At 36.7% G+C, this 24,142-nt stretch overlaps 2 protein-coding genes and 1 pseudogene across 4 annotated transcripts; 2 read left to right on the top strand and 1 right to left on the bottom strand.

Annotated features, from left to right (window-relative positions):
• The first annotated feature begins 324 nt into the window (after window positions 1-324).
• On the top strand, window positions 325-5,405 carry LOC109241695 (annotated as a pseudogene).
• Window positions 5,406-9,180: 3,775 nt separating this feature from the next.
• On the top strand, window positions 9,181-13,633 carry LOC109241703. 3 transcript variants are annotated; one of them, XM_019408466.1, is made up of 4 exons: window positions 9,181-9,392; window positions 9,534-9,611; window positions 11,253-13,148; window positions 13,281-13,633. In XM_019408466.1, exons 3-4 carry the CDS (start codon window positions 11,268-11,270, stop codon window positions 13,317-13,319), a joined length of 1,920 nt encoding a protein of 639 aa, XP_019264011.1. In that variant the 5' UTR covers window positions 9,181-9,392; window positions 9,534-9,611; window positions 11,253-11,267; the 3' UTR covers window positions 13,320-13,633. The 3 variants fall into 3 exon arrangements, with proteins under 3 accessions (XP_019264011.1, XP_019264013.1, XP_019264012.1); XM_019408468.1 differs by having other exon boundaries at window positions 9,181-9,383; XM_019408467.1 differs by lacking the exon at window positions 9,181-9,392 and having other exon boundaries at window positions 9,420-9,611.
• Window positions 13,634-14,784: 1,151 nt separating this feature from the next.
• LOC109241696 lies at window positions 14,785-18,552 on the bottom strand. The gene is made up of 4 exons (XM_019408458.1): window positions 18,339-18,552; window positions 15,682-16,092; window positions 15,487-15,594; window positions 14,785-15,343 (listed from the first exon to the last, which is right to left on the bottom strand). Exons 2-4 carry the CDS (start codon window positions 16,090-16,092, stop codon window positions 14,924-14,926), a joined length of 939 nt encoding a protein of 312 aa, XP_019264003.1. The 5' UTR covers window positions 18,339-18,552; the 3' UTR covers window positions 14,785-14,923.
• Window positions 18,553-24,142: the final 5,590 nt, after the last annotated feature.

Genomic DNA, 24,142 nt, shown 5'->3' on the forward strand with positions numbered 1-24,142 from the left:
TCCCGAGTCCCCACCCACCGTCCTCACTCGGGTCTTTACTCCATCATACATGTCCTTAATCAACCTAATATAAGCAACAGGTACACCTCTAGCTTTCAAACATCTCCACAAAACCTCCCTCGGAACTTTATCGTACGCCTTTTCTAAGTCGATGAACACCATATGCAAGTCCTTCTTTCTCTCCCTATACTGCTCCATCAATCTCCTAACAAAGTGGATGGATTTTGTAGTCGAACGCCAATGCATAAACCCAAACTGGTTCTCGTAAATGGATACACTTTTCCTCATCCTTAGCTCTACCACTCTCTCCCAAACTTTTATAGTATGACTAAGAAGCTTGATACCCCGATAGTCATTGCAATTTTGGATATCACCCTTGTTCTTGTATACAGGAACCATCGTGCTCCACCTCCACTATTCGAGCATCTTCTTCGTTCTAAAAATGACATTAAATATCCTGGTGAGCTACTCTAAGCCTGCCTTACCCGCACTTTTCTAAAACTTCACCGTGATTTCATCTGGCCCGGTCGCTTGCCCCTGCTCATCTTATGCATAGCCCCCTCAACTTCATCAACTCTAATCCGCCAATAATACCCAAAGTCATAACAACTCCCTGATAGTTCCAAATCACCCACACTACCACAAAATAGGCTTTTAGTGGCAATTATATAATGGCAATAACATAATTGCCGCTAATTTATTCCGAAAAGGCCAATGTTACCGGCAATTAAATATAATCGCCACTGAACCTTATGAACCTTATGCCTTCTACTGAACTCTTAATAAGTCCAAGAGTGCACTCCCTCCAAATTATTTTTTTTATCCTCCTTAATAATTCATAATTAAGTAGTCATTGTTTTATTCCTTTTTCATCAGGGTCATAGTGGAATGAGAAATGAAACACCACTAAAACCCTAACGCCCGATTCATCTCTTCTTTTCCTGTTCAATCGGTTAGCATAATGTTTCATGTACTTCCTCTTTTGATTACTACTAGACAATGTCAAAAATTCCGGTGACAGATGCAAAAATAGCGACTGCGATTCTTCTTCTTCTTCTTCATCGCCGCTCGTAAGAGTATAGGAACCCTTAGGATGCTATTTTTCTGAAATTGAAGAAGCTAAGATGCCTCTGAGCTCAAGGTCCGTTATTATCTTTGTTTTGTTTTTTTGATTATTTAATCTCTTTACTTTATTTATTTCTGATAAATTGCAAATGTTTGTTAGAGATTTGTTTTTTCAAACAGCTTTCTACATTAGGTGATTTATGGATTATTATTGATTTTCTAGAGAATTTATTTTTATTTGATTTTATAGTTATTTTATTTAGGCTATTGAATTCTTTGCCTGAGGAGAAATTTAATCTTGACATTCTATAGATCTCAAAAGAAATTGTTATTGTTCAATCTGTGTTGTGTGTTTGACATTGTTCTCCTATGCTTCGGAGTATCTATGGTTATTGTTAATCTCTTCTTTGAAATTAGTCTCTGAGTAGTTGGAAAATTTATTCTTGTATTGACAGGACCAGAGCAGTATTAACGTGTATCCTTATTGGGCGGCTATGCAGGTTAATCGTTTTTCGCCTTACTCTTAGATATTCTTAGAAGGGGAACCTTGGAGCAACGGTGAAGTTGTCTTCGTGTGACCTATAGGTCACGGTTCGAGCCATAGAAGTACTCACTAATGCTTGTATTAGGGTAGGCTGTCTATATCACACCCCTTGGGGTGTGGCCCTTCCCCGACCCTGCGTGAATATGGAATGCTTTGTGCACTAGGCTGCCCTTTTTTGTTAGATATTCTTACTGTAGCTCTAGTGGTTGTTGGTATTTAACGTAAGCCAGTTAAATGTTCAGGCATATTATGGTCCTCATCATCTGGTCATGCTCCTCATCCTTATATGTGGGGACCCCTACAGGTATTTTCCAGGCCAAATGTTTCTTTTAAATTTTTGTGATTTGTTTGATCGAAGTGTTAGGTAATAGATTATCGGGCTTTGGCTGCGTTAGTGCTAACCGAGATTCTCCTTTTCTTATAGCCTATGATGCCACCTTATGGTGCACCATATGCAGGAATCTATGCTCATGGTGGTGTTTATGCGCATCCAGGAGTTCCTATCGTGAGTCTCCGTTCCCAGCATTTCCAGTATGTACACTATTAGAAGTCTACTGCTCATCTGTTGGTAAGAAGTTGGTGTATATCTTGTGTTCTTTAATATGATGGAGCAAGAGAAGCTCATCTCGATTATTAATTTTAAAGATTAGCTAACAGATTGGCTCAAGTGAATAGTGATCATTGGTAGAGGGTATCATATGAAAACTTGAACCACCTTTACCAGTTCCTTTTTCTTTGTGCGATTGGGGCATTTTCACTTGGTAGGATGTACGTGTTATCTCAAGTTAAAATTTTATATGGAACATAGGGAACTGATTTCTTATCAAAAATAAAATATAATGATCTTATAATTATCGAATATACTTGGTTTTGTCATCTTCATATTACATCTATGACTGTATGTTTACAGAGAGTTACTGTAACATGTAACTCTAGCGACAAAGAGTTGTGGCTAAAACGTGGAACATGCTCAATTTATGGAGTATCTGTTTATCTGATTCCAGGTGTCTCGTCCTCAGGCTCATGGAATGACATCATCTCCTGCTGTCAGCCAAACCATGGTATATATTACTTTTAGTTCTTTATGTGTTTGTGAACTTATTTATTCCGATAAAATATTCTTTCCTTTAGCTCGATGTATTGCCTAATGGTGGGATTGAAGCTAAATCACTCTACATTGTGTAGGATGCTGCTTCTTTGAGCATGGACACTTCTGCTAAGTCTTCGGAGAATACTGATCAACGCACGAGTAAGTTAAAAGGTTCTAATGGGCTTAGAATGACAATAGGAAATCACAGTGTTGACAATGGCGATGGCACTGACTATGGAGCTTCTGAGAGGTTTGTGCAATATTTAGTTATTTAAGAACCATGCGACTCATATAAATAGAATATTTACAAATACCCGGTCCTTACATTCTAGAGAACACTTTGTAATCCTGTTTAAGTTATTGACTAATTATTAGATTTCATGTCGTGACAGTGGGCAAACTGAAGGTTCAAGTGCCGGAAGTAACATACACACAACAGAGGTATGATATTCAGAGATCTATAAATTTATTTTTCTCATTTAATTTTTAAAAAAATTTGTATTGGAAACTGATATTTTCTCTTCATGCTCTAGGTGGGTGAGAACAGTAAGAAAAGAAGCCGCGAGACGACTCCTAATGACTGTAAGAGTTTGGTCTCTTTCTAACTTTGTTTCCAAATTTCAATCAAGTTCAATAGATATAGGATTTATTTGTGGAATGTGCAGTTGCTTCAGAGTGAATTTTCTCGTATTCGCTTCCATATTTGTTAAATGAGAAAATCCCAGTTCGAAAGAAATTTGCGTGATTTCATCTTTTAATGTCTGTTGTTCAAACTTCTAACAGCTGGCGAGGGAAAGAGTCGGACACGAAGCAGTCCACAACCTAGGGAAGTAAATGGTGCTACCAAGAAGGAAACTTCTATAGCTGTTAGTCCTGGTAACATAGCAGAGAAAGTAGTCGGAACAGTATTTTCTCCAACCATGACTACTCCTCTGGAAATGAGAAATCCTGTCGGTACACTTCATGCTATTTTCTTGTACCTTTATCATCTTAGAAAGCTTTTGGCTTCCATTTTATAGAGTAATAAGCAATTTTGTGGCTCATTTTTTCCCACACCAATGAACGCTTCTCGCTCTTTCTCAATGAGACAACAACATATTCATGTGAGCAATTCTAAAAGTAAGTGCTCAAATTTCTAATATCTGCTTCTTCGATTTTTTATCATATGAGATCTATATTTTTTTCCTTAATCTCTTTGTTATGGTGGTCTATTTTTCTTTTATAATATTTCTTAAGTGGAGAGGAAGGCTTGATCAAAGTTGTACAACTAATATTTCTTAGATGCTTCCTATCTGTATAGGAACTTTATATCTGAGATTGATTATCTATTTGACTCAAGTTTTTATCTTGTGTTATAGGTTTGCCTCTATGGAAAGGGCTGGAATATGTATTATGTGATCAAAGGATGTTCTCTGCCTACCATATTTCTTCCAAGTAAATACCGTTATTTGTCTTTATTGAGTATTCTTAAAATAAATTTCTACAAGAATAGATAGATGATGCTAAACAACACACTTAACAATAAAAATTCTGTTATGATTTCTCAATTTACTAATCAGAATATTGTCCATGTAGGTAAAGGTTTTGCTACAGGAAAAATATGCCTAGGAAAAGTTAAAGTTGTTCAGCTCACCAAGTTTAAGGAATAGTAGTTACCATTATCATGCTCAACATAATAATATCCGGGAAATTACAACTCCTGTTCTATTCTAGGTATGATTACATTCTCTCTGAAATTGACTGGGGGAAATGTTGGATAATTTGATTATCTAGAATAATTAGTTTTGTTACAGCATGAAGTGTCAAACTTGGTCGTATCTAAGTGTTTGGTTTGTATTTCAATTTGTGTTGTCAAATAGTTGTCTCTGTTATTTTTAAGAAATGCTTATCTGCTATTATACTGCTGGCTTTTTCCACCTGCTTCTGATCAGCTTATTTACATGATTAAACTTATGCTAGGTTGATATATAACTATATTAATAAAATTAAGTTCTCTGATACGTCTACGATACTATGTGTGTCATTGAAAAGGAGAATTAAAAAGGTTGCTTTCTGGAGCAATATCTAGACTAACAAAAGGATCCAACTTTTCTGGCCTACAATAACAACAACAACGTCGCAGTAAAATCTCACGAAATAGAGTCTGAGGAGGGTAGTGTGAACGCTTATCTTACCCCTACCCCAATGGGATAGAGAGACTGTTTCCGATACCCCGCTGGCCAGAGTAGTACAATTCTGCGGATTAGTTAATTTTGTTAAATGACCATTCTCTTTTATTCGTTTGTTCCCTTAATTGATCAGGGACATATTGAATGAAATGTTGAGCAACTGTGAGTTTTGTTAAATGATTTTTTTTAATGTTTTCTCAGTTGTTGGGATCCATTTTAATTGGTTGAAGTTGGCAGCTCCTTTCAGAATATATTTACATATAGAATTACTAATTTTTTTACTTGATTTCATCTTTTAACATACATTTATTATTATTTCAGGTCATACATTAATGATGTCAAACTTTTAGCATTTGGAAGGTTTCAATATAATGAAGAGTTGCGAATATTTATCGTGGACTTATGTATCTATTATTTTGTTATTGTAGACATTCAATATGATTAGTTGTAATGATATTAGTTATTTAATTCAAACAATGTAATTTTATCTTTTATGCCATTGATACATTAATAAGATAGATTAGTACTTTTTTGTCTAGATTTAATGAAATATTATGTGTTTTGTGAATTATTTTATTGTATTTGCCAATTCAAAGATAGTTTTAATGACAATTAAAAGGTTGTTAAACTGTACCTTTCATCTGCCGCTAAAAGGGTTATTATTTCTCAAAAATTTTATTGGAATTATAGATAATAAAGATAAACGTTGTGCAAACTTAATTCCTTTTTGCATGAATTTAGAAACCATTATAATAATTGGTAAAGTATGTAATTTTAGAGGCAATTTAATTTAATTTACCGGCAATAAAATAGGTGCTAAAAGAGCAAACTAAGCATTTCTAGAAATGGATTTAGCAGCCATCATAATTGCCGTAAACAATTACCGTTAAAGCTAATATTTTAGCGGCAATAAATCATACCTTTTACCAGCTTTTGTGAGAATGACCGCTAAAGGCTTTGCCGACCCCGGCTTCAGCGGCTAAAGACCAATGGCTGGTAAAGGATATAGCGGCAATTGTTATTGCCGCTAATGACCTTTTCTATTGCCGCTAAAGCCCCTTTTTGTTGTAGCGCCAATACAATGCTCATGTCCCCCTCCTTGTTCAAGAGACTATGGAAGTAGGTCTGCCATCTCCGACAGATAAGCCCCTCATCCAACAAAACTCTACCTTCTTCGTCCTTGATGCACTTTACTTGGTCCAAGTCACGCGCCTTCCTTTCTCGTTCCTTGGCTAAACCGAACAACCTCTTATCACCTTGGCCCTCGAGTTCCTCATACAAACGACTAAAAGCTACAGTCTTGGCCGCCGTAACTACTAGCTTTGCCTCTTTCTTAGACAACTTATAATGCTCCCTACTCGCTCTCTTCTCCTCATCGTCTACGCTTTCCACTAGCTTCAGATACGCTTTCTTGGTTTTCACTTTTCCTTGCACCTCTCTATTCCACCACCAGTTTCCCTTGTGACCACTAGAGTAAACCTTTGAGACCCCTAATACCTCTCTCACGACTTCCCTAATGCACTGCGCAGTCATGGTCCACATAGCGCTTGAGTCCCTACTACTCCTAGCCCCCATAGTCACCAGCTTAACCCCCAATTCTTGTGCTTTGCTTTCCGTCAAGGCTCCCCACTTGATCCTATGTTAACTATATATCGCCCTCTTCCTTCCCTTCCTCGCGATCTCAAGGTCCATGACTAGGAGCCTATGAAGATCGAGAGGTTCTCACTCGGGATTACCTTGCAATCTGTGCAAAGACCTCTATCAGACTTCCTGTAGAGTAAATAATTAATTTGAGTCTCGGTCATCGAACTCCGGAAGTGACCAAGTGCTCCCTTTTGAACGCTGGAAACACATAATTTGAAACACACCGGAATTGCTTCAGAAATCCAACTTGAACGCTGGAAAAAAGAGAAGAAAAGTCTCCCTGCGATGGTACTAAGTTTTCCTTTATTAGTACTTCTCTTAGAACCCACACCTTCTTTTCTTTTACTTGTTGAGCTATGAGTAGAGAAATGATTGATCTTTCTACATGAAAGTGACAATATTTTACGACAATAATAACATGTTCAGTGTATTAATTCTTACAAGTAATGAGATCTATCGAGGGTAGTGTGTAGCCAAACCTTATTTCTACTTTGTGGAGGCAGAGAGGTTATTTCCGATAGACATTCGATTCGAAAAATGCATTTCAAAAATAGTTTGAAAAAGAAAAACAATAGTGATAAAGCCATGTTGAAAATTAATACTCTCAAACAGTTACGTCTGTCATTTCAATATGGATCTACACTTCTGCTTTGACACTAGCGATCATTGATAAATCAAATGAAGTATTGAACGTATAAGATGTTTAATATTTGTAGGGAGATAATACTTATGCAATATTATCTTTTTTGTTAAATAAAATGAAATAGAGGATAAAAAAAGTGTACAACATTTGCGATGATTCAGAAGAAAAAATAGAACAATATTATGGAAGGAGTGTTTCAAAATTTGCAGGAATTCGTTTTCCTTTTTAGGGTTGACCGGATTCTTGTCTTTCTCTAAATACTAATGAACCATTGATTGCTAAATAAGGAAACAAAATTATTGAAATTTTATTTCCTATTGGAGATTGGAATATTATAGCAGCAAAATAAATCTACGAGAGTACTATGTGCAAATTGTGCATTATAAATGTTGAAAAAGAAGAAGTACTATACAACATACTTTGCACATGTATCGTCTTTAGCAGAATGATTTTTGTTCTGTTATTATAAATTTTCCTTTCTTGTGTCGAGTGAATTATTATCTAGTCAAAGGGGTAATCAATTTTAATAAGATCGAATAGATCCAGCTAACCAGGCTAATTAATGCTCTAATTATTATAAAAACCATAGTACTTATATACACCTTAACTCTCCTTAATTATTGTCACAAATCAAAATTCAATGTATTAGCTAGGTATCATAAATTGAAATCCACCGTATTACTTCCTTAATCCCAATTTAAACAGACCTAAATAAAAAAAGTGTTAGAAAGTAAAGTGATGTAGCTAATCATTTACTCCATCTGTATCAAATTATCTGTCATATTTCTCTTTCACACGGTTCTTAAGAAATATTAATTAAAAGGGTTTTTTTTGTGACTATTTTACTATTACTTATGTTTTAAGATATAATCTATTTTCATTGAATATTTATTCTATGTGGAATCTCCATCTTCAAGAATAATTACTGCTAAGGGTAAAATGAAAAAAAGATAATTAATTTTTTCTTGAACTTCTAAAATAATAAATAATTTGAGAATTATTTTTAAAAACCACGACAAATAATTTGAGACAGAGCGAGTAACCTCTTACCTTTTATAGTGGGCAAAAAGATGTTTTTTTGCCAAAAAGAGTAGTCCCCTAATTATTACAAAGAATTACGTAGAGAATGAGGTGTCCAAGAACCTAGAATAATACATGAATGATTATAGACCAATTATTTAAAAAGACAAGTTGAGGGGTCAGAAAGTAAATAAAAATTCTAGGCCAAATACATATACAACTCATTCAACTTGGCACCATTTTTCATTTTGGCACTCTATTTCTGCCTTGTTCCATTTTGGCCCTTCAACTCTATTTTATATATTCCATTTTGGCCCTCCAACTCTATTTCTTATGTTCCACTTTAACACAAAAGCTAAAACCAGTGCAAAAAATATAGCGTGTGTGTATACACAAATCTGAGGTGTAATAAATATCCAATTAAATATTGTCACCTAGTTTTTTCATCCATATCAAAGGGGTAAATACTAAAATATCTGAACCCGACCATATTTTTTGTGGGTTTATTTCATCTAAACGGGCCAGTATGAAATCGGCAGATGAAAGGTTTGGAACTTAGAGAATGAAGATGGGGCAATAGTGGATGAAAAAATACGATCGGGTTCGGGTATTTTAGTATTGACCCATTTGACATGGATGAAAAAATAAGGTGGCAACATTTAATTGGATATTATTACACCTCATATTTGTGTGTACACACGCGCTATATTTTTTGCACCGGTTTCAACTTTTGTGTTAAAGTAGAACATAAGAAATAGAGTTGGAGGGCCAAAATGAAACATATAAAATATAGTTGAAGGGTCAAAATGGAACAAGGCAGAAATAGAGTACCAAAATAAAAAATGGAGCCAAATTGAATGGGCTGTACATGTATTTGGCCAAAATTCTATTTCCCAAGATTACACACTTAAATGCATGACAATGATGCATGTGAATGACTATGACTTTTGAGGGCCCTAACCTTTTTAAATAAATGCCATCACATGATCCAAAAACCAGTAACCAAAAGGCTAAGTCAAAATATCAGTAAACTAAGGAACGTATTGATTCTTTTTAGCTAACTTCAAGTTGTTTATTTGAATTTAAAAACAATATTTGGTACAATATTTGCTATAGTTTAAGTGTTAAAAAAAACAATTTATTGGAGTTTCTCCATTGATGCAAGGTAAGTTAAGTTCTCAAGGAGAATCCAGAAATTAGTACTAATATGTAAGTGAGGTTAGTCCTTTATTCTTGTCTTTCTGTATTAGCTCATCTCTATTGTTTCTCTCTCTCTCTCTCTCTCTCTCTCTCTCTCTCTCTCTCTTAGCTCATCTTGTTTTTTTTAATAAAGATTTTTGATTCTTGGGTGTTTTACAGCTATGTATACATAGTGTTTCTGCTCATTCAATTAGCCAAGAAAGTCATTTGCAGTTCAAGATCATCCCTTTATCAGAGGTATTCCAGATTTCTCACTGGTTTTTTTTATTTTTTAAAATGTATTATCATTGGTTACCCTGTCTTGATTTCTTTTTTTGGGGGGTTGCTAATTTTGTTGAGAGGTGTTTTTTGCTGGATTGCTATGGCTTCCATTTGATGCCTGAGAATTGTTTATAATTACAAGGAACTTCCAAGCTTTAATCTTTTTTGTTGGCTTCAACCCAAGAAGAAAGAAGAGGGGTGTGGGTGGGGGTAGGGGTAGGGAGGGCATTCTTTATATTCAGTTTGGGTGTTTCTTTGGGTAGGTATGCTGCATGTAAAAATGGAGAGTATGGGGTTTGGGAAGATGGGGTGGTAAATTAGATTAAGGCAAAACACTTGGATTGATAACAATATTGGTTGAGATACCAAAACAGAGGGCAAGTAAAATTAAGTTTCCATGAGTTCAATAGGATCCTCAAGAATCAAATTTTTAAAGTTAGGCTAGTGGAAGTTCCATCATTTTTTTTTAATAACTTTTAGAATAAGCAAAACATAACTGTTGTGATTTTGCTTTTATTGAAACAGTCTATCTACCTTCACACACAGTAGGTACAAGGTCCGTACATACTACTTTCCCCGGACTTCACTTGCGGGAATACACTGGGTATGACACTGTTGTTAGTATAAGCAAAACGCCAGAAATAGGGCTAACCATATTGGTAAATATCAAAGTAAATAGAATTTTTCTGGATACACCTCTATGAATCTACAGTGTTATTTTCAACTCGGAATCTTGTAGCGAAGCTTTTCTATTTGATTATTCAGAAACGTATCTCATTTTTTTCCAATTTTTCTATCATTATCAGTTTGCCTAAGTGTATCCAAAGATGACATGGTTGCACTAATTAGGTTGGGTGAGAGGGAGTCAAAGGTGACCATAAATGAGTTTAGTTGGTTGTAGTTGAAATTAAAGCTAGCGGCAAAAACTCATGAACTAGTAAGTGACAATTTCTTCTGTTTTTGCCCCATCTGTTTGGATCTTTGTCTAAATGAAGTGGTTAAGAATCAAAGGAATAATCCCTATACGACAATATAAAACCATCAACTTTTTCAGCTTCCTGATCCTACTTAGATTTTGGTGCCAGCTGCAAGCACAAACTGTTGAATATCTGCATCTTTAACAAGAGACTTATGGTGTTTACTTTGAGATCTTAGCTAATATAAATGAATCCTGTATGCGTTTAGAAAAAAAGTATTTTTACAATTAGATTATACAATTTAGTTAGAATAGCACTTATATTGGATATTGTGTTTGTCTGGAGAATTTTTATGAGCATTTGTAATCTGGTCAATGGATTTATATAACTTGGGATTTAGGGATAGTTTAGATTGATTGATTGTTGCTTCTCCTAGAAAAGAGAGAGAAGTAAGCTGATAAATACAAACTTGGATTGACTCAGTTAGTTATTGGAAGGAGTAAAACCAATCTGTAGTGACTCATTCATCAACTGTTACAATGAGTAACATCAGTTTGGGAAAATGCAGCAGCTGGTTGAAATATTGTTTTATTATACTATGTATTTTTTGTTGTTATTATTGAGGATTGTGCCATTTGTTATATTGTCCATATTGTTGAATATAGCAGTAAGTTTTACAGTTTGATGGTTATATCTGCAGAAATAAGGTGTTTGTATGTTGCTGAAGAATTTCATGGAGGATAAGCAACTGAATTTGAGTCAACCCTTTCTGTCAGTAAGACGAGTCTCTCCAACAGCGGCTTCTGGGAGAGATGAGACGAAGAAAACTGAATATTCTCTCCCCACCGTAACTCATCCTCCTCGTTACAAATCAGAACTGAAGTCAGGTCCAGTGAGGAACCCAGGAGTTGTACCTTTCCTCTGGGAACAAAGCCCTGGAAAACCCAAGTATGAAAGCAAACGGCAGATTCGGGCTTCTGAAAAACCACCTATGGCACCGAGACTTCCCCCAGGGAGGAAGCTGAAAGATAACCAGGATTCTGATAATGCTCATGAGAGTCAAAATGTTAGTAAGAGCCAAATAGGAAATGCTCAACATTCCACACCGAGCTGCATGAAATTGGACGAGAAGGCGAAGAAGATTGATAGCATTGACTGCTCAAAAGAAATTAAACAGGATAAGGAAAAAAGTGAATCAGAGGATGGTGATGAAGCATATATGGATGCCCCTGATAAGCTTTCGAGAACTGAATCATTCTTCGTGAATTGTAGCGTAAGTGGCTTAAGTGGATTAGACGAGCCAGAAGCAAAACCATTTGGTACCTCGTTAACAGATCCACAAACTAGAGATTTCATGATTGATCGGTTTTTGCCAGCAGCCAAGGCGATGGCTTCAGAAAAGACTTTAGAAATGCCTCACTACGCGCCCAGGAAGCAACCAGCTGTTCAGGAGCAACCAAGACAACTGAAGAAGGTAGTAAATGGGGATAAGCGGCCTCAATTGCGTTATGGACCTAGTTTTGCACGTCATTATTCCCAATTTCATGATAACGGCGAAGAAGAAGAAAGTGATGATGACAGTTATGATGATGGAAATATACCTTATAAAGTTTGTGGATTACTGCCGCGTTTTTGCTTGAAAAGTTCGTTTTGTCTTCTGAATCCTGTACCTGGTATGAGTGTACGAACTCGAGTGCTCATATCTCCTGCCAGTAGAACACGAACTGGATCATCATCTACCGCTTCTTGTAGCGGATCCGAGAATGAGGATAAGAACGATGTGAAAGGCAGGGACATTTCTGCCTATGCTAATGATCTTTCTCAGGACTACGAGAATAAAGCAATCCCTGGATCTAATGAAGAAGGAAATAATCCAGAGCCTGTTTGCTTGGGGTTGCAGAAGAATACCGGTAATAGCTTTCCTTATTGGAACGATGCAAGGGAAGCGGATTTAGAAACTCCTCTGGCGGAGAAAACTCTGCATGTAGATATTGTACATAAGGTGGAATCTCCAATCATGAAATCATGTTCCCCTACGATGGAGAGACCGTTTAACTTACATGATCAGGACCGTGAGATTCTTAAAAAGACAATAGAACAAAAGCCCTTCGTAGATTCTTCGCTTAGCTATTTTACTAAGCCTGTGGACGGTAGAACTTCACAGCAAAATACTCAAAAGGAAATCTCCAATCCACCACAATCAGCAGAAAAATTTAACAACGGAGGGGAAATGATGGCACTGATGGTTTCTGGACAAGCTCAAGACCTTTACCAGGATGCAGTCACCTCAGCGAAGCCAAAGAATGATGTTAAACGCAGTACAAGAAAGCAAAATGTTAAAAAAGAAAAGTTAGAGAACTCAAGCATGGTACACTCGGCGCTTCCTGCTCCCCCTCCTTTACCAAAATCTCCATCAGATTCATGGCTTTGCCGTACTTTGCCTTCACTGTCCACAAAAAATGCATCTTCAAGATCATATGTTGGGACAGGAATAAGTCCAGAAAAACAATCTTGTAAGACACTATCTACTGATCCCAAGTGGGAAACAATTGTTAAAACAACAAAGGGACATCAACAGTATCTGCGGTATTCTGAGGTAAACACTCTCCCTCTCTCAGTGCTGTTTGTGCACTTAGCTTTTCAAGAACCAAAACCCCCCCCACCCCCCCACCCCCCCCCGGTTTTTTTTTTTTTGTTTTTGTTTTAACACTTATCTCCAATCTACCAGGAACGGATGGCTTTGACACCTATACCAGAAGCTCAATAGAAGACGTTAAGGCTTTTCTGAAGTTGTCTGATTGTTTCCCATGCTTTCCCGCGTAAAATGAAATAGTTTCTCTGGTAAATCAATCAGTACAACATGTTGCAACATGATTAATAATATTCGGTTTTGGTCGATTCTACACTTCCTTTGTTTAGTTATAATGGGTTTGTAACTGTAAGTTTTATGCCCAATTCATACGATACTGTAATTACAGAACGGAAATAAAGAAGTCTTTGTACAGGTAAACATGAGAGTCTATCAACATGAATCCCTTAAATGATTGATTTATAATAAGAAGGTTTCTGGTTTTACATGTATAAGTTCTATCTTCTCTGCTCTTTAAGGTTGACATCCTGCAAACTCTATTTGTTGATCATACTTGTCCAAGTCAATGCAGTGTATTACAGAAAATCATTCTTTTTTGCTGTTTGGTTCCGTTAGCACACCGGTTGAACACTCAACAGTGGTATTTTTCATGATATAGTACCTCAATTACAATGAATCAAACTATTAAACTAGCGCTAGCCCCCCCCTTCTATTGCATAACTTAAAAAAGCTATAAACAAAGTACCAAAGTGGTTCAACCCTGAAAAGAGCATATGCATCCTGGGATTCTCTCCATCTCAGAAGTGGATTCCCCTGCAAGGGTACTTGAGTACGACTACGGCTATGAAAAGCTTATTGAAAGAGGAGGAAAGAGCGTAAACTCGACTCTAAAAGTTTCAGTTGCCTCCCTCTCTCCGCCCTATAACTGAAAAAAAGGAGCACGGCCAAGAAAGCGATTTATGTTACAGCCTCCGCCAAGCTAAAGCAGGCACCAAGAGCTTGGTTTGAAAGGTGACAACAGCATGTATAAGAGCCGAAATAGGAGTAGAGGAATGAGCCGCCATGGCTTGCCTCTCGAGGTCCTGTTTGAAAGGCAGTTGCGAGAACCTGTCTGGATTGGGTGGTCCTTTCTCGGGCAGCTACTGACATAAGTCCCGAGCTTCCCTTGGCATACCTTCGTTACCATTACTAAGAAAAGTAAGTAGGAATTCACCCCCCCAGAACAAAGCCCCACCCCTCTTTTCCCCCCTTTAATGAAGGACCCTCGCCTCGCTTCCTATTCATTTGTGGGTCTGGACCCGAGGGCCTTTTTTTTTCAAGAGGTGATTTCGAGAATCAACCAACGGAAAAATTCGTAGCCCAGGCAAGCTATCTACCGCTTTTAACCCTGTTTGCATAGGTTCGTGCACAGATTTACGTTCAATAATACCAGGGGCTTTCACTTCGACACGTCTTCGCTCGATTAAATTATCCACCCGATGACAATAACAAACCCAGTGTAATCCCACATGTAGGGTCTGGGGAGGATAGTGTGTACGCAAACCTTACCCCTATCTTGTGGAGGTAGAGAGGCTGTTTCCGGTAGCCCCTCGGCTCAAGAAATAGTGAAATCCACCCGATGACATATATCCAATCAAACTCCAAAAGCTTTAAACATAAATGTTAAAGTTTCAACCACAACATCCAAATACAATTCAAACTACTGAAGCTACAATAAAGTATTAACATCCAAATTACATCAAACTAGTAATAGATGTTTGGAGAATCACAAGGACATGAAACTAGACATCATTATCACCAGGGGCAGCATCATTTGCCCGTTCAGTGTTATCAAAGTCGGTCTGTGGAGAAAGGGGCAAACGAATATTATTATTCTTGACAGACTTCACCATCCACTTAACCTGAGCCTTGAGCCGTTTAATATCTTTGTCAATGCGCTTGTAATCGTCATTCTTCTCTTGCAGAGACCTTTGACTTAACTCCAACAGCCTCTGTGTCATCTCTAATTGTCTTTGCATTGTCTCCAACTTCCTCCGTGTTGCCTCCAACTCATCCTCCGACTTATCCTGATTCACAGAGGACTGTGAAGAAGAAGAAGCACCAGAAAATCTGGGCGACTGACGGTTAAATGAACGCTGCCCATCTTGCTCGTTGATCGACTGACTCCGAGCGTACTTCTCCAAGCTTTGTTTATACTCATTCTGAAGGAAAAGCGATTACTATTATACACAGTCTTACCTTACATTTCTGTAAGAGACTATTTCCACGGCTTGAACCTGTGACATCCTGCGATTACTATTATAATATAAACTTCTAAAGAAAACGAAAAATGCTTGGACCTTACATATGTTTGCTCAGCCTGTGATTCAACCCAAACCTTTTTTCCATCCTTCTTTTTCTTTGCCTGGGTCTCAGGAAAGACCTCATCACTAGACCCATATCTCTTGTACACCTTTTCATGCAAAAGAAAGAATAGGAGTTCATTGGAAGTTCTAACGAATATAACTGAAAACCAATATAAATATATCAAGAAAGTTACCAATCTCCTCCTGGTCCTCATAGTGACTAAACCCTCGGTGTGCAACGAGCTGTCCTTTTTAGATGCTCGGGCAGCCTTTGCCTGGGAGATCTTCCACTGAATGACCTTACTATCACTAAAATTTTGAAAATGCGCATTGACACTTGGCTCGAACTCTTCATGAGCAGTCCGCAAATGGTATTTTTCTTTGAACCCCTCTTTATAAAGATGAAATTTAACAATCTCCGGTTTCAACAACTTTCTACACTTGCAATTTCCACAAGGACACCTAATCGTGCCTTCATCACCAAATTGAGAAAGCGATGTGGCATAGTCAGTAAACTTAGCTACCCCTTGTACAAATTCTTCATCCAATCCTCCATGATTAGGATAATTTCTATTATACATCCATCTATGCTGTTCAGGTTCCATCTACACAATCATGAAAAAAAGGATAAGATAATTCACTTCTTAAAGTTTTCAATAAAGCAATCTTTTAGATATTTATTCTCAATAATTGCTACTTGCCTGTGACTAAAGAATTAAAGTTTCAATGCATATATCTTAAATTTGTTATTCTCAATGCTTTGTTCTTTCGGCATTACAAGTTTATTAAATGTTAAAATGACTGTCATGTGACTTTATATTAGAGCAACTGTTAAAAATTTGGTGTATTACAGAGAAAACCGATGCCAACGATAGAGTAGAAAATTTTCATCAACTAAATGGAATTGGAAACTCAACAAGAATCACAAAGACAGCAGAAAACTATAAATATCAATTCAAAAAACTAGCACAAATCAATTTTCTATTTTTAGTCATTTACTTTCGATAAAAAAATTAAGTCCTATAAGGTACCCGGGACTGCCACTAAGCTCAAAGAAGCGGATAAAATTGAGTGTCATCAATTAGTGGATAAGATTACCAACAGGATAAATGTTGTATACTCAAAACTTTTATCACACGCTGGTAGGTTAGGTGATTAATGCAGTACTCTTCTCTATTTACAACTCTTGGGAGTTCTGTGTTTATACTATCTCAAAGTGTTCTGAAGGAAACTGATAGGAAGTGTAGAGATTACCTCCGGGGAAGCTCTGTAGAGAAGAGAAAGGTGCCTCTAGTAGCCTGGGATAACGTATGTATACCAAAAAGTATGGACTCAATATTAAAGGGTGCAATAAGTGGAACATTGCTTCTGTGGGCAAATTATTATGGCAATTGGCAGAGAAGGAAGACCTGTTATGGATCAAATAGGTACATGGAGTTTATATGAAAGCAAATACTAACATATGGATTCATGTACACTCTCTTGATTGTAGTTGGTATTGGAGGAAACTGAATTCTCTAAAAGTAGAAATGGAGTGGTATCATAATGGGTAAGTATGCTGATTGCCTCTGGGAAATGCTCAATCACTAGCAGTTATATTGCTATGTTGGGAAACCTGACTAGACTACTTGCAACAAAGTTAATATGGAGCTCTATTATGCAGGCAAAACACATAATGATTCTATGGTTGGCTGCTTACAAAAGATAAACTTTTGAAATTACATGTTATAGTACAAGACACAAACTGCTGCTTATGTAATGAAATGGTTGCTGAAATCCAAGATCATCTGTTTCAGGACCGTCGATGGACAACAGAATTGAGGACTGCTATACTTCAATGGGCTGATATGACAATTCCATGGGGGGCTGTAATGCAGGTGTTGGAGAAGATCAAAAGAAAGCACTGGAAGTTTTTAAAAAAGGAAGTAGCTGCAGCAATTTTGAGGGCCTTGATATACTAACACTTGAAAAGCCAGGAACGGGAAAGTGATTAAAGGAACCAATGTAAATACTAATTTTGTGATGACACTGTTACAAAAGGAATTTAGAGATAGGATAGACATACAAAGGAACTCTAGGAAAGCTAGAGGTAGCAATTCTTTGCTCCAAAAAATATTGTAACTAGCGATTAGTAAGAGGCCTGAGAGTACGTTGCACCTTTCCTAGAAGGTGGTAATGGTTCTACGTGTTCTTTAGATTGTACTAATTTATTTGTTAAATGATAATATTTCACAGTTATTACCAACAACCAAAAAAAAACTAGTCCTTGTTCCACATGCGTAAACAGTAAAAACAATAAATTAAATTACCTATATAAACTAAATCGTAATAACTAAACATCTAAATTAATAATAAACAAAATTACCCCATATAAACTAAACCCAAAATACCAAAAATCTATATAAACAAATAAACAAAAACAGATATCACCACTACATTACCTAAATAATAAACCAAAAAAATAAACGCTGATACATCTGAAACTAAACATCTAAATAAATATCTAGACAGATCTCAGAATTAAACATCTACATAAACAATAAACAAAATTACAGGTCAATTGTTTTTTTGGCTTTTTACAAACATATTTTTCGTTTTATGACCCTACATCTTTTTTTACACATACATAATTTACGTTTACACGTAAGACATTTATCTTTTTACACGTAAGAGAGTAAAAAGGTCATTTTCTTAAATTCAAAATTGTAAAGAGTCATGATGTACAAATAGCACCAAAATTACCACATGTAAACTAAATCCAAAAACTAAACATCTATATAAACAAATAACAAACAGATATAAAAAAAAAAAATCGAAGAAAAAAAACTGCTCTGGACAGGGAAAATCTTACCTGAGTGAAGTACGACCCCGGTGAAAGGAGGAGGCTGCGTGGAGGTGAAAGTTGAGGAAGAGAGAAATGACCGAAGAAAAAAGAAAAAGAAAAATGAGAAAGAACAAGGGTTTCGTCCGTTTTATAACATTTATTTTCCGAGGGAAACCGTGAGTCAGTCCGCCAAAACTCACTTTTATTAATCTTCGTACTTTGCCTTGGTCGGAGCGCCTTATTTCCGACGGAAGCCGTCGGTCGGTTAAAATTAATTAAATTCATATATTAATATTCGTGTTTTCCGTCTAAGCTCACTGAACTGCTGAGACCTTTCAATTTTAGGAAGGCTAGAATGGTTAGGAGTCACAACAAAAATGGTCCAGAACAATGAATTCAGGCTCAATGAAAACTCTCAGAAATTATAAAAACTATGAATTTTTGTTATTACTTTTATTTGCAAAGTGACTGATAAGCAAACAATGTTTTCTTTTTCTTCCTCAAAAGTTAGAAAAAATACTAAATTATGTGACATGATCCTAACCAACCGTTATAATTCTGGTACTCTAGGTAGGAAATTGAGTCCTCAATGAATATGCATTCTACAGATATAATAGAGTAGTAAGAATAGGCTATGTTCTTGGTTTCTTCTTTGGATGGTGATGATGATAGCTGTAGTGAAGCTTACACTAAAGGCCTGCTCTTGCTCTGCCTTATCGTTTTCTCAGTTTTAGTAGTGTCAATAGTGGTATTTGCATGTGGTGATCATCCTGAAAAAGACTTGACTCCATCTAAGAGAAAAATAAAATCAAGCTAAAGCTCACTAATACTCATGTTTCTGATTGCGGAAGTACTGGTAGCAAAATCGTGTGTATTTTGGTGGTGCTGGTTGTGGTGGTGGAAGGGGCGACTATTAGAGGCGGAGCTAGCCCTTCGGATATGGGTACTGAACTCAGTAACTTTTGTTCAAATCTTGTATTTATCTTAAAATTATTGAATTTAAAACACAAACTTAAAAGAATTAGAATACTGAATCATAAATTTTGAATCCCGGCTCCCCGTCTACGGATATGGCGTGGTGGCTGAGTGACTGTAAACTTTGATATTGCTCTATTGACTTATGAATGCACTATTCTAGGCTGAAAGTGCTTTGTTGAGTTTCCTTATTATTTTCTTTCGTTTGTCCGCTTTACGTTTACATTTTATTTTAAAACCAATCATCACTTCTTAATTAATTATGTTAGTATTCAATACTCAAGAAGACGTGAGTTTAAGAAAATAAAAATAAAAATTTTTGAGCCCTTATGCTTCTTGCGTGTCCTTAAGGAATTCAATTCTTTCACAGTTGTCCAAGGTTTCAGATTAATTCATTTCAAGATAGAACGGAATAACTAGCGGCACTTCAAATCACAGCGGCGAACTCAAATGGCGGAGCAAATCATACAAAATGCTTATGTTTTTATTTTGAGAAACAATGCAGAATGCAGAAGATAGAGGGAGAGATTTTGTTGGGTTTTTAAGCATTAATGAGGCTTAAAAGAGGGTGATTGGGAAATGTGGGGAAAGGAAAATTTTAAGTGAAGATTTAAGTTTCCCCCCTTGATGAAGGAACATTGTCCCATATTGGAAGAGGAAAAGGTTTTTGATGGGTATATAAGCAATTGCTCTTCTTCTAGCTCATAAAGAGTTGAGAAGAAGGCAAGCCTCGCGCCGTCATCGTCGTCGCTCGCTCGGCTCGGCTTTGGCTTCGGATTCATTAATTAATGGACCCCTTCAATTTTCCCTCTTGGAGTAAATAGCCATTTATGCTGTGGCCGTTTTGCATAAACAACGATTCTGAAGAGTTGCACCGCTTCAGATTTCAGCCCAACTTTGGCTATAAATACAAGACTATTCTGCTCAGAATTTTCATACGAATTTTCTGAGTTCTTCTCCTTTCTTCTGCATATTTTAACTTCAAAGAAAGCAACAGTAAGTGTGATTTGCTACCGAACTTTGTGTTCGCTGGAACACTGGGGTTTGAAGTACCACTACACCAGTGTGTAATTCATTCTATCCTGGAAGGAAATAATCCATAACCTTGGGTACTAGGAGGCGATTAAATTCCTTAAGGAAACACTGTGAATTTAGTGGGTTCGAATTGTTTTTTTTATTTCGTTTACATTTTTTTTCTGTTATTTATTTTCTCCAGAATTATTTTACAAATACAGATTACTAACAAGTTTAAGGAATTTAATATATTTTCTGTATTTGTACTCACTGTTTTTGGAGAGTAAAACCTTTGTGGTTTTGTACTCTATTGGAGATTAAAATCTACGTGATTTTAACGTTTGTGTCATTCTTTTACAGAAATGACTAATGAAAATGTGAACCAAGCTGTTCCAATGGTGACTGCCAATGCCTCAACGAGCCGAACAACACCGGCATCATTGGCACCGGCGGAGAAACCCAGAAAATTTTTCTGGATTGATTTCAAGCGCTGGCAGCAAAAGATGTTCTTCTACTTGACTACTCTAAGTCTCCAGAAGTTCATCAAGGAAGATGTTCCTGTGCTATCCGATGAAACTCCAGAAACGGAACGTTTTCTCGTGATTGAGGCGTGGAAGCATTTAGATTTTTTGTGCGAGAATTATATTCTAAGCGGGCTGGAGGATGCTTTGTATAACGTCTACAGTGGCGTGGAAACGTCAAAAGAATTGTGGACTACACTTGAAAAGAAATACAAAATTGAAGATGTCGGGTTGAAGAAGTTCGTTGCTGCAAAGTTTTTGGACTACAAAATGGTAGAGAGCAAGTCTATTATTACCTAAGTCCAGGATTTGCAAGTGATTATTCACGATCGCCTTGCTGAAGGTCTTGTCATAAATGAAGCATTCCAAGTAGCAGCGATGATTGGAAGTTGCCTCTGTTGTGGAAGGACTTCAAAAACTACTTGAAACACAAACGCAAGGAGATGTCCCTTGAAGATCTCATTGTTCGGTTGAGAATCGAAGAGGACAACAAAGCTGCTGAAAAGAGAGGCCGTGGAAACTCAACCATAATGGGAGCAAATATTTTTGAAGAGAACAAAAAGAGGAAGAAGGCTTCTGGACCGAAATACAACCCAAGCAAGAAGCGGTTCAGTGAAAATTGCTACAACTGTGGAAAAGCCGGACACAAATCTACGGAGTGTCGTGCTCCGAAGAAAGACAAGAAGAAGGGTCAAGCAAACATGGTTGAAAAGCATGATGATGTTGATGGCTTGTGTGCCATGCTTTCCGAGTGCAACTTGGTGGGCAATCCTAAAGAGTGGTGGATTGATTCTGGAGCCACTCGCCATGTTTGTGTTGTTAGAGAAGCTTTTGCTACTTATGCTCCTGTTGGACCCGATGAGATGCTTTCTATGGGAAATGATGCAAAGGCCAAGATTGAAGGACGTGGGAAGATATTTCTCAAAATGACTTCCGGCAAAGTGGTGACTTTGAACAACGTCCTTCATGTTCCCGAGATTAGGAAGAATTTAGTCTCTGTTGAACTTCTTGTTAAGAATGGTTTTAAATGTGTATCTGTATCCAATAAGGTTGTAATAAGTAAGAACGAGATGTTTGTAGGAAAAGGTTACCTCACCGAGGGCCTTTTCAAGCTGAATGTAATGGTTGTTGAAAATAATAATAAAATTTCAGCTTCGTCTTACTTACTTGAGTCATATGAATTATGGCATATACGTTTGGGTCATGTCAATAATAAAACCTTGTGGAAAATGATTAATTTGGAAGTATTGCCTAAGTTTGAATGTGACAAATCAAAATGTCAAGTACGTGCGGAATCTAAGTATGTTAAACATCCTTATAAATCACTTGAAAGGAATTCAAATCCTTTAGACTTAATTCACATAGATATTTGTGACATGAAGTCAATACCATCTCGCGGTGGAAAGAAGTATTTCATAACTTTTATTGACGCCCTCGATATTGCTATGTTTACTTACTTAATAGTAAAGATGAAGCAATAAACGCATTCAAGCAATACAAAAATGAAGTTGAAATGCAACTTAACAAGAAAATCAAAATGATAAGAAGTGATAGGGGTGGTGAATATGAATTTCCCTTTGAACAAATATGTTTAGAATATGGAATTATTCATCAAACAACACCCCTTACATGCCCCAATCCAATGAGATTGCAGAAAGAAAGAATCGTTCATTAAAGGAGATGATGAACGCATTATTGATAAGTTCTGGTTTGCCACAGAACTTGTGGGGGAAAGCCGTTCTTACGGCTAGCCGAATACTAAATCGAGTACCCCATAGAAAAACACAATCCATTCCATATGAAAAATGGAAAGGAAGGAAGCCCAACTTGAATTTATTTTGAAGTGTGGGGGTGTTTGGCAAAAGTGCAAGTTCCTAAATCCAAAAGGGTAAAAATAGGACCGAAAATCGTTAATTGTGTTTTCATAGGATATGCGACTAATAGTAAAGAATATCGATTTCTGGTTCATAAATCCTAAAATCCCAACAATCATAACAATACAGTTATAGAATCAGATAATGCTGAGTTCTTTGAAAATATATATCCGTATAAAAAAGAATGTGAGTGGATTGGTGAAGGATCTAAACGACCTCGGGAAGAAACAAAAGAAAGTACATTTAATTAGGAGGATCCAAGACATAGTAAACGTCAAAGAACGTCTACTTCATTTGGACCAGATTTTGTGACTTTCTTATTGGAAAATGAGCGTTTAACATTTAAAGAAGCTTTGTCTTCTTCGAAATCATTGTTTTGGAAAGAGGCAGTCAATAGTGAAATAGAATCCATACTGAACAACCATACATGGGAATTGGTTGATCTTCCTCCTGGAATAAACCGTTGGGTTCTAAATGGATCTTTAAGAGGAAAATGAAAGATGATGGCACTATTGACAAATTTAAGGCAAGACTTGTGGTCAAAGGGTATAGACAATGAGAAGGTCTTGACTATTTCGATGCATACTCTCCAGTTACAAGAATTACATCCATACGAACGTTAGTAGCGTTAGCTGCAGTTTATGGTCTTAGAATTCATCAAATGGATGTTAAGACAGCCTTCTTAAATGGAGAGTTGGAGGAAGAGATTTACATGGAACAACCTGAAGGGTTTGTGGTTTCAGGTAAAGAAAAGAAGGTATGTAGACTTGTTAAGTAACTTTACGGACTAAAACAAGCAACCAAACAATGGCATGCGAAATTTGACCAAACAATGTTGTCAAATGGTTTTAAAATAAATGAATGTGATAAATGTGTGTACATTAAAAATGTTCCAAATCACATAGTCATTGTTTGATTATATGTGGATGATATGCTGATAATAAGTATTGACATTGCCAACATAAATGCGACTAAGCGCATGCTAACTGGCAACTTTGATATGAAAGACTTGGGAGTTGCGAATTTAATTCTGGGAATTAAGACTCATAAGACTTCTCAATGTAACGATCCGACCGGTCGTTTGCCTTTTTAGAACCCCGTTCCCCCAAATAACACTCTCCGTGCTTGCTTTAACTAGTTTACGACCTGCGGGGATGATTGGTTCGGGATTTGGAAGAGTTTGGATTGAAATATGCACATTTGACTCCTTAGGATTTTCTTAAAAGGCTAAGTTTGACTTTGGTCAATATTTTGAGCAAACGGGCCCGGATTCCTTTTTTGACGGTTCCGGAGGGTCCGCAGGAAAATATGGGACCTGGGCGTATGTCCGGAATCGAATTCCGAGGTTCCTAGCCTGAGTAATGAATTTTTATTTGAAATTGTTAAACTGAAATTTCATGGATTTAAAGAAACTAACTAATGATTGATCACGTTGGTATCAGGATCG

This window comes from Nicotiana attenuata, unplaced genomic scaffold (genome assembly GCF_001879085.1).
Source record: "Nicotiana attenuata strain UT unplaced genomic scaffold, NIATTr2, whole genome shotgun sequence".
NCBI lineage: Eukaryota > Viridiplantae > Streptophyta > Magnoliopsida > Solanales > Solanaceae > Nicotiana > Nicotiana attenuata.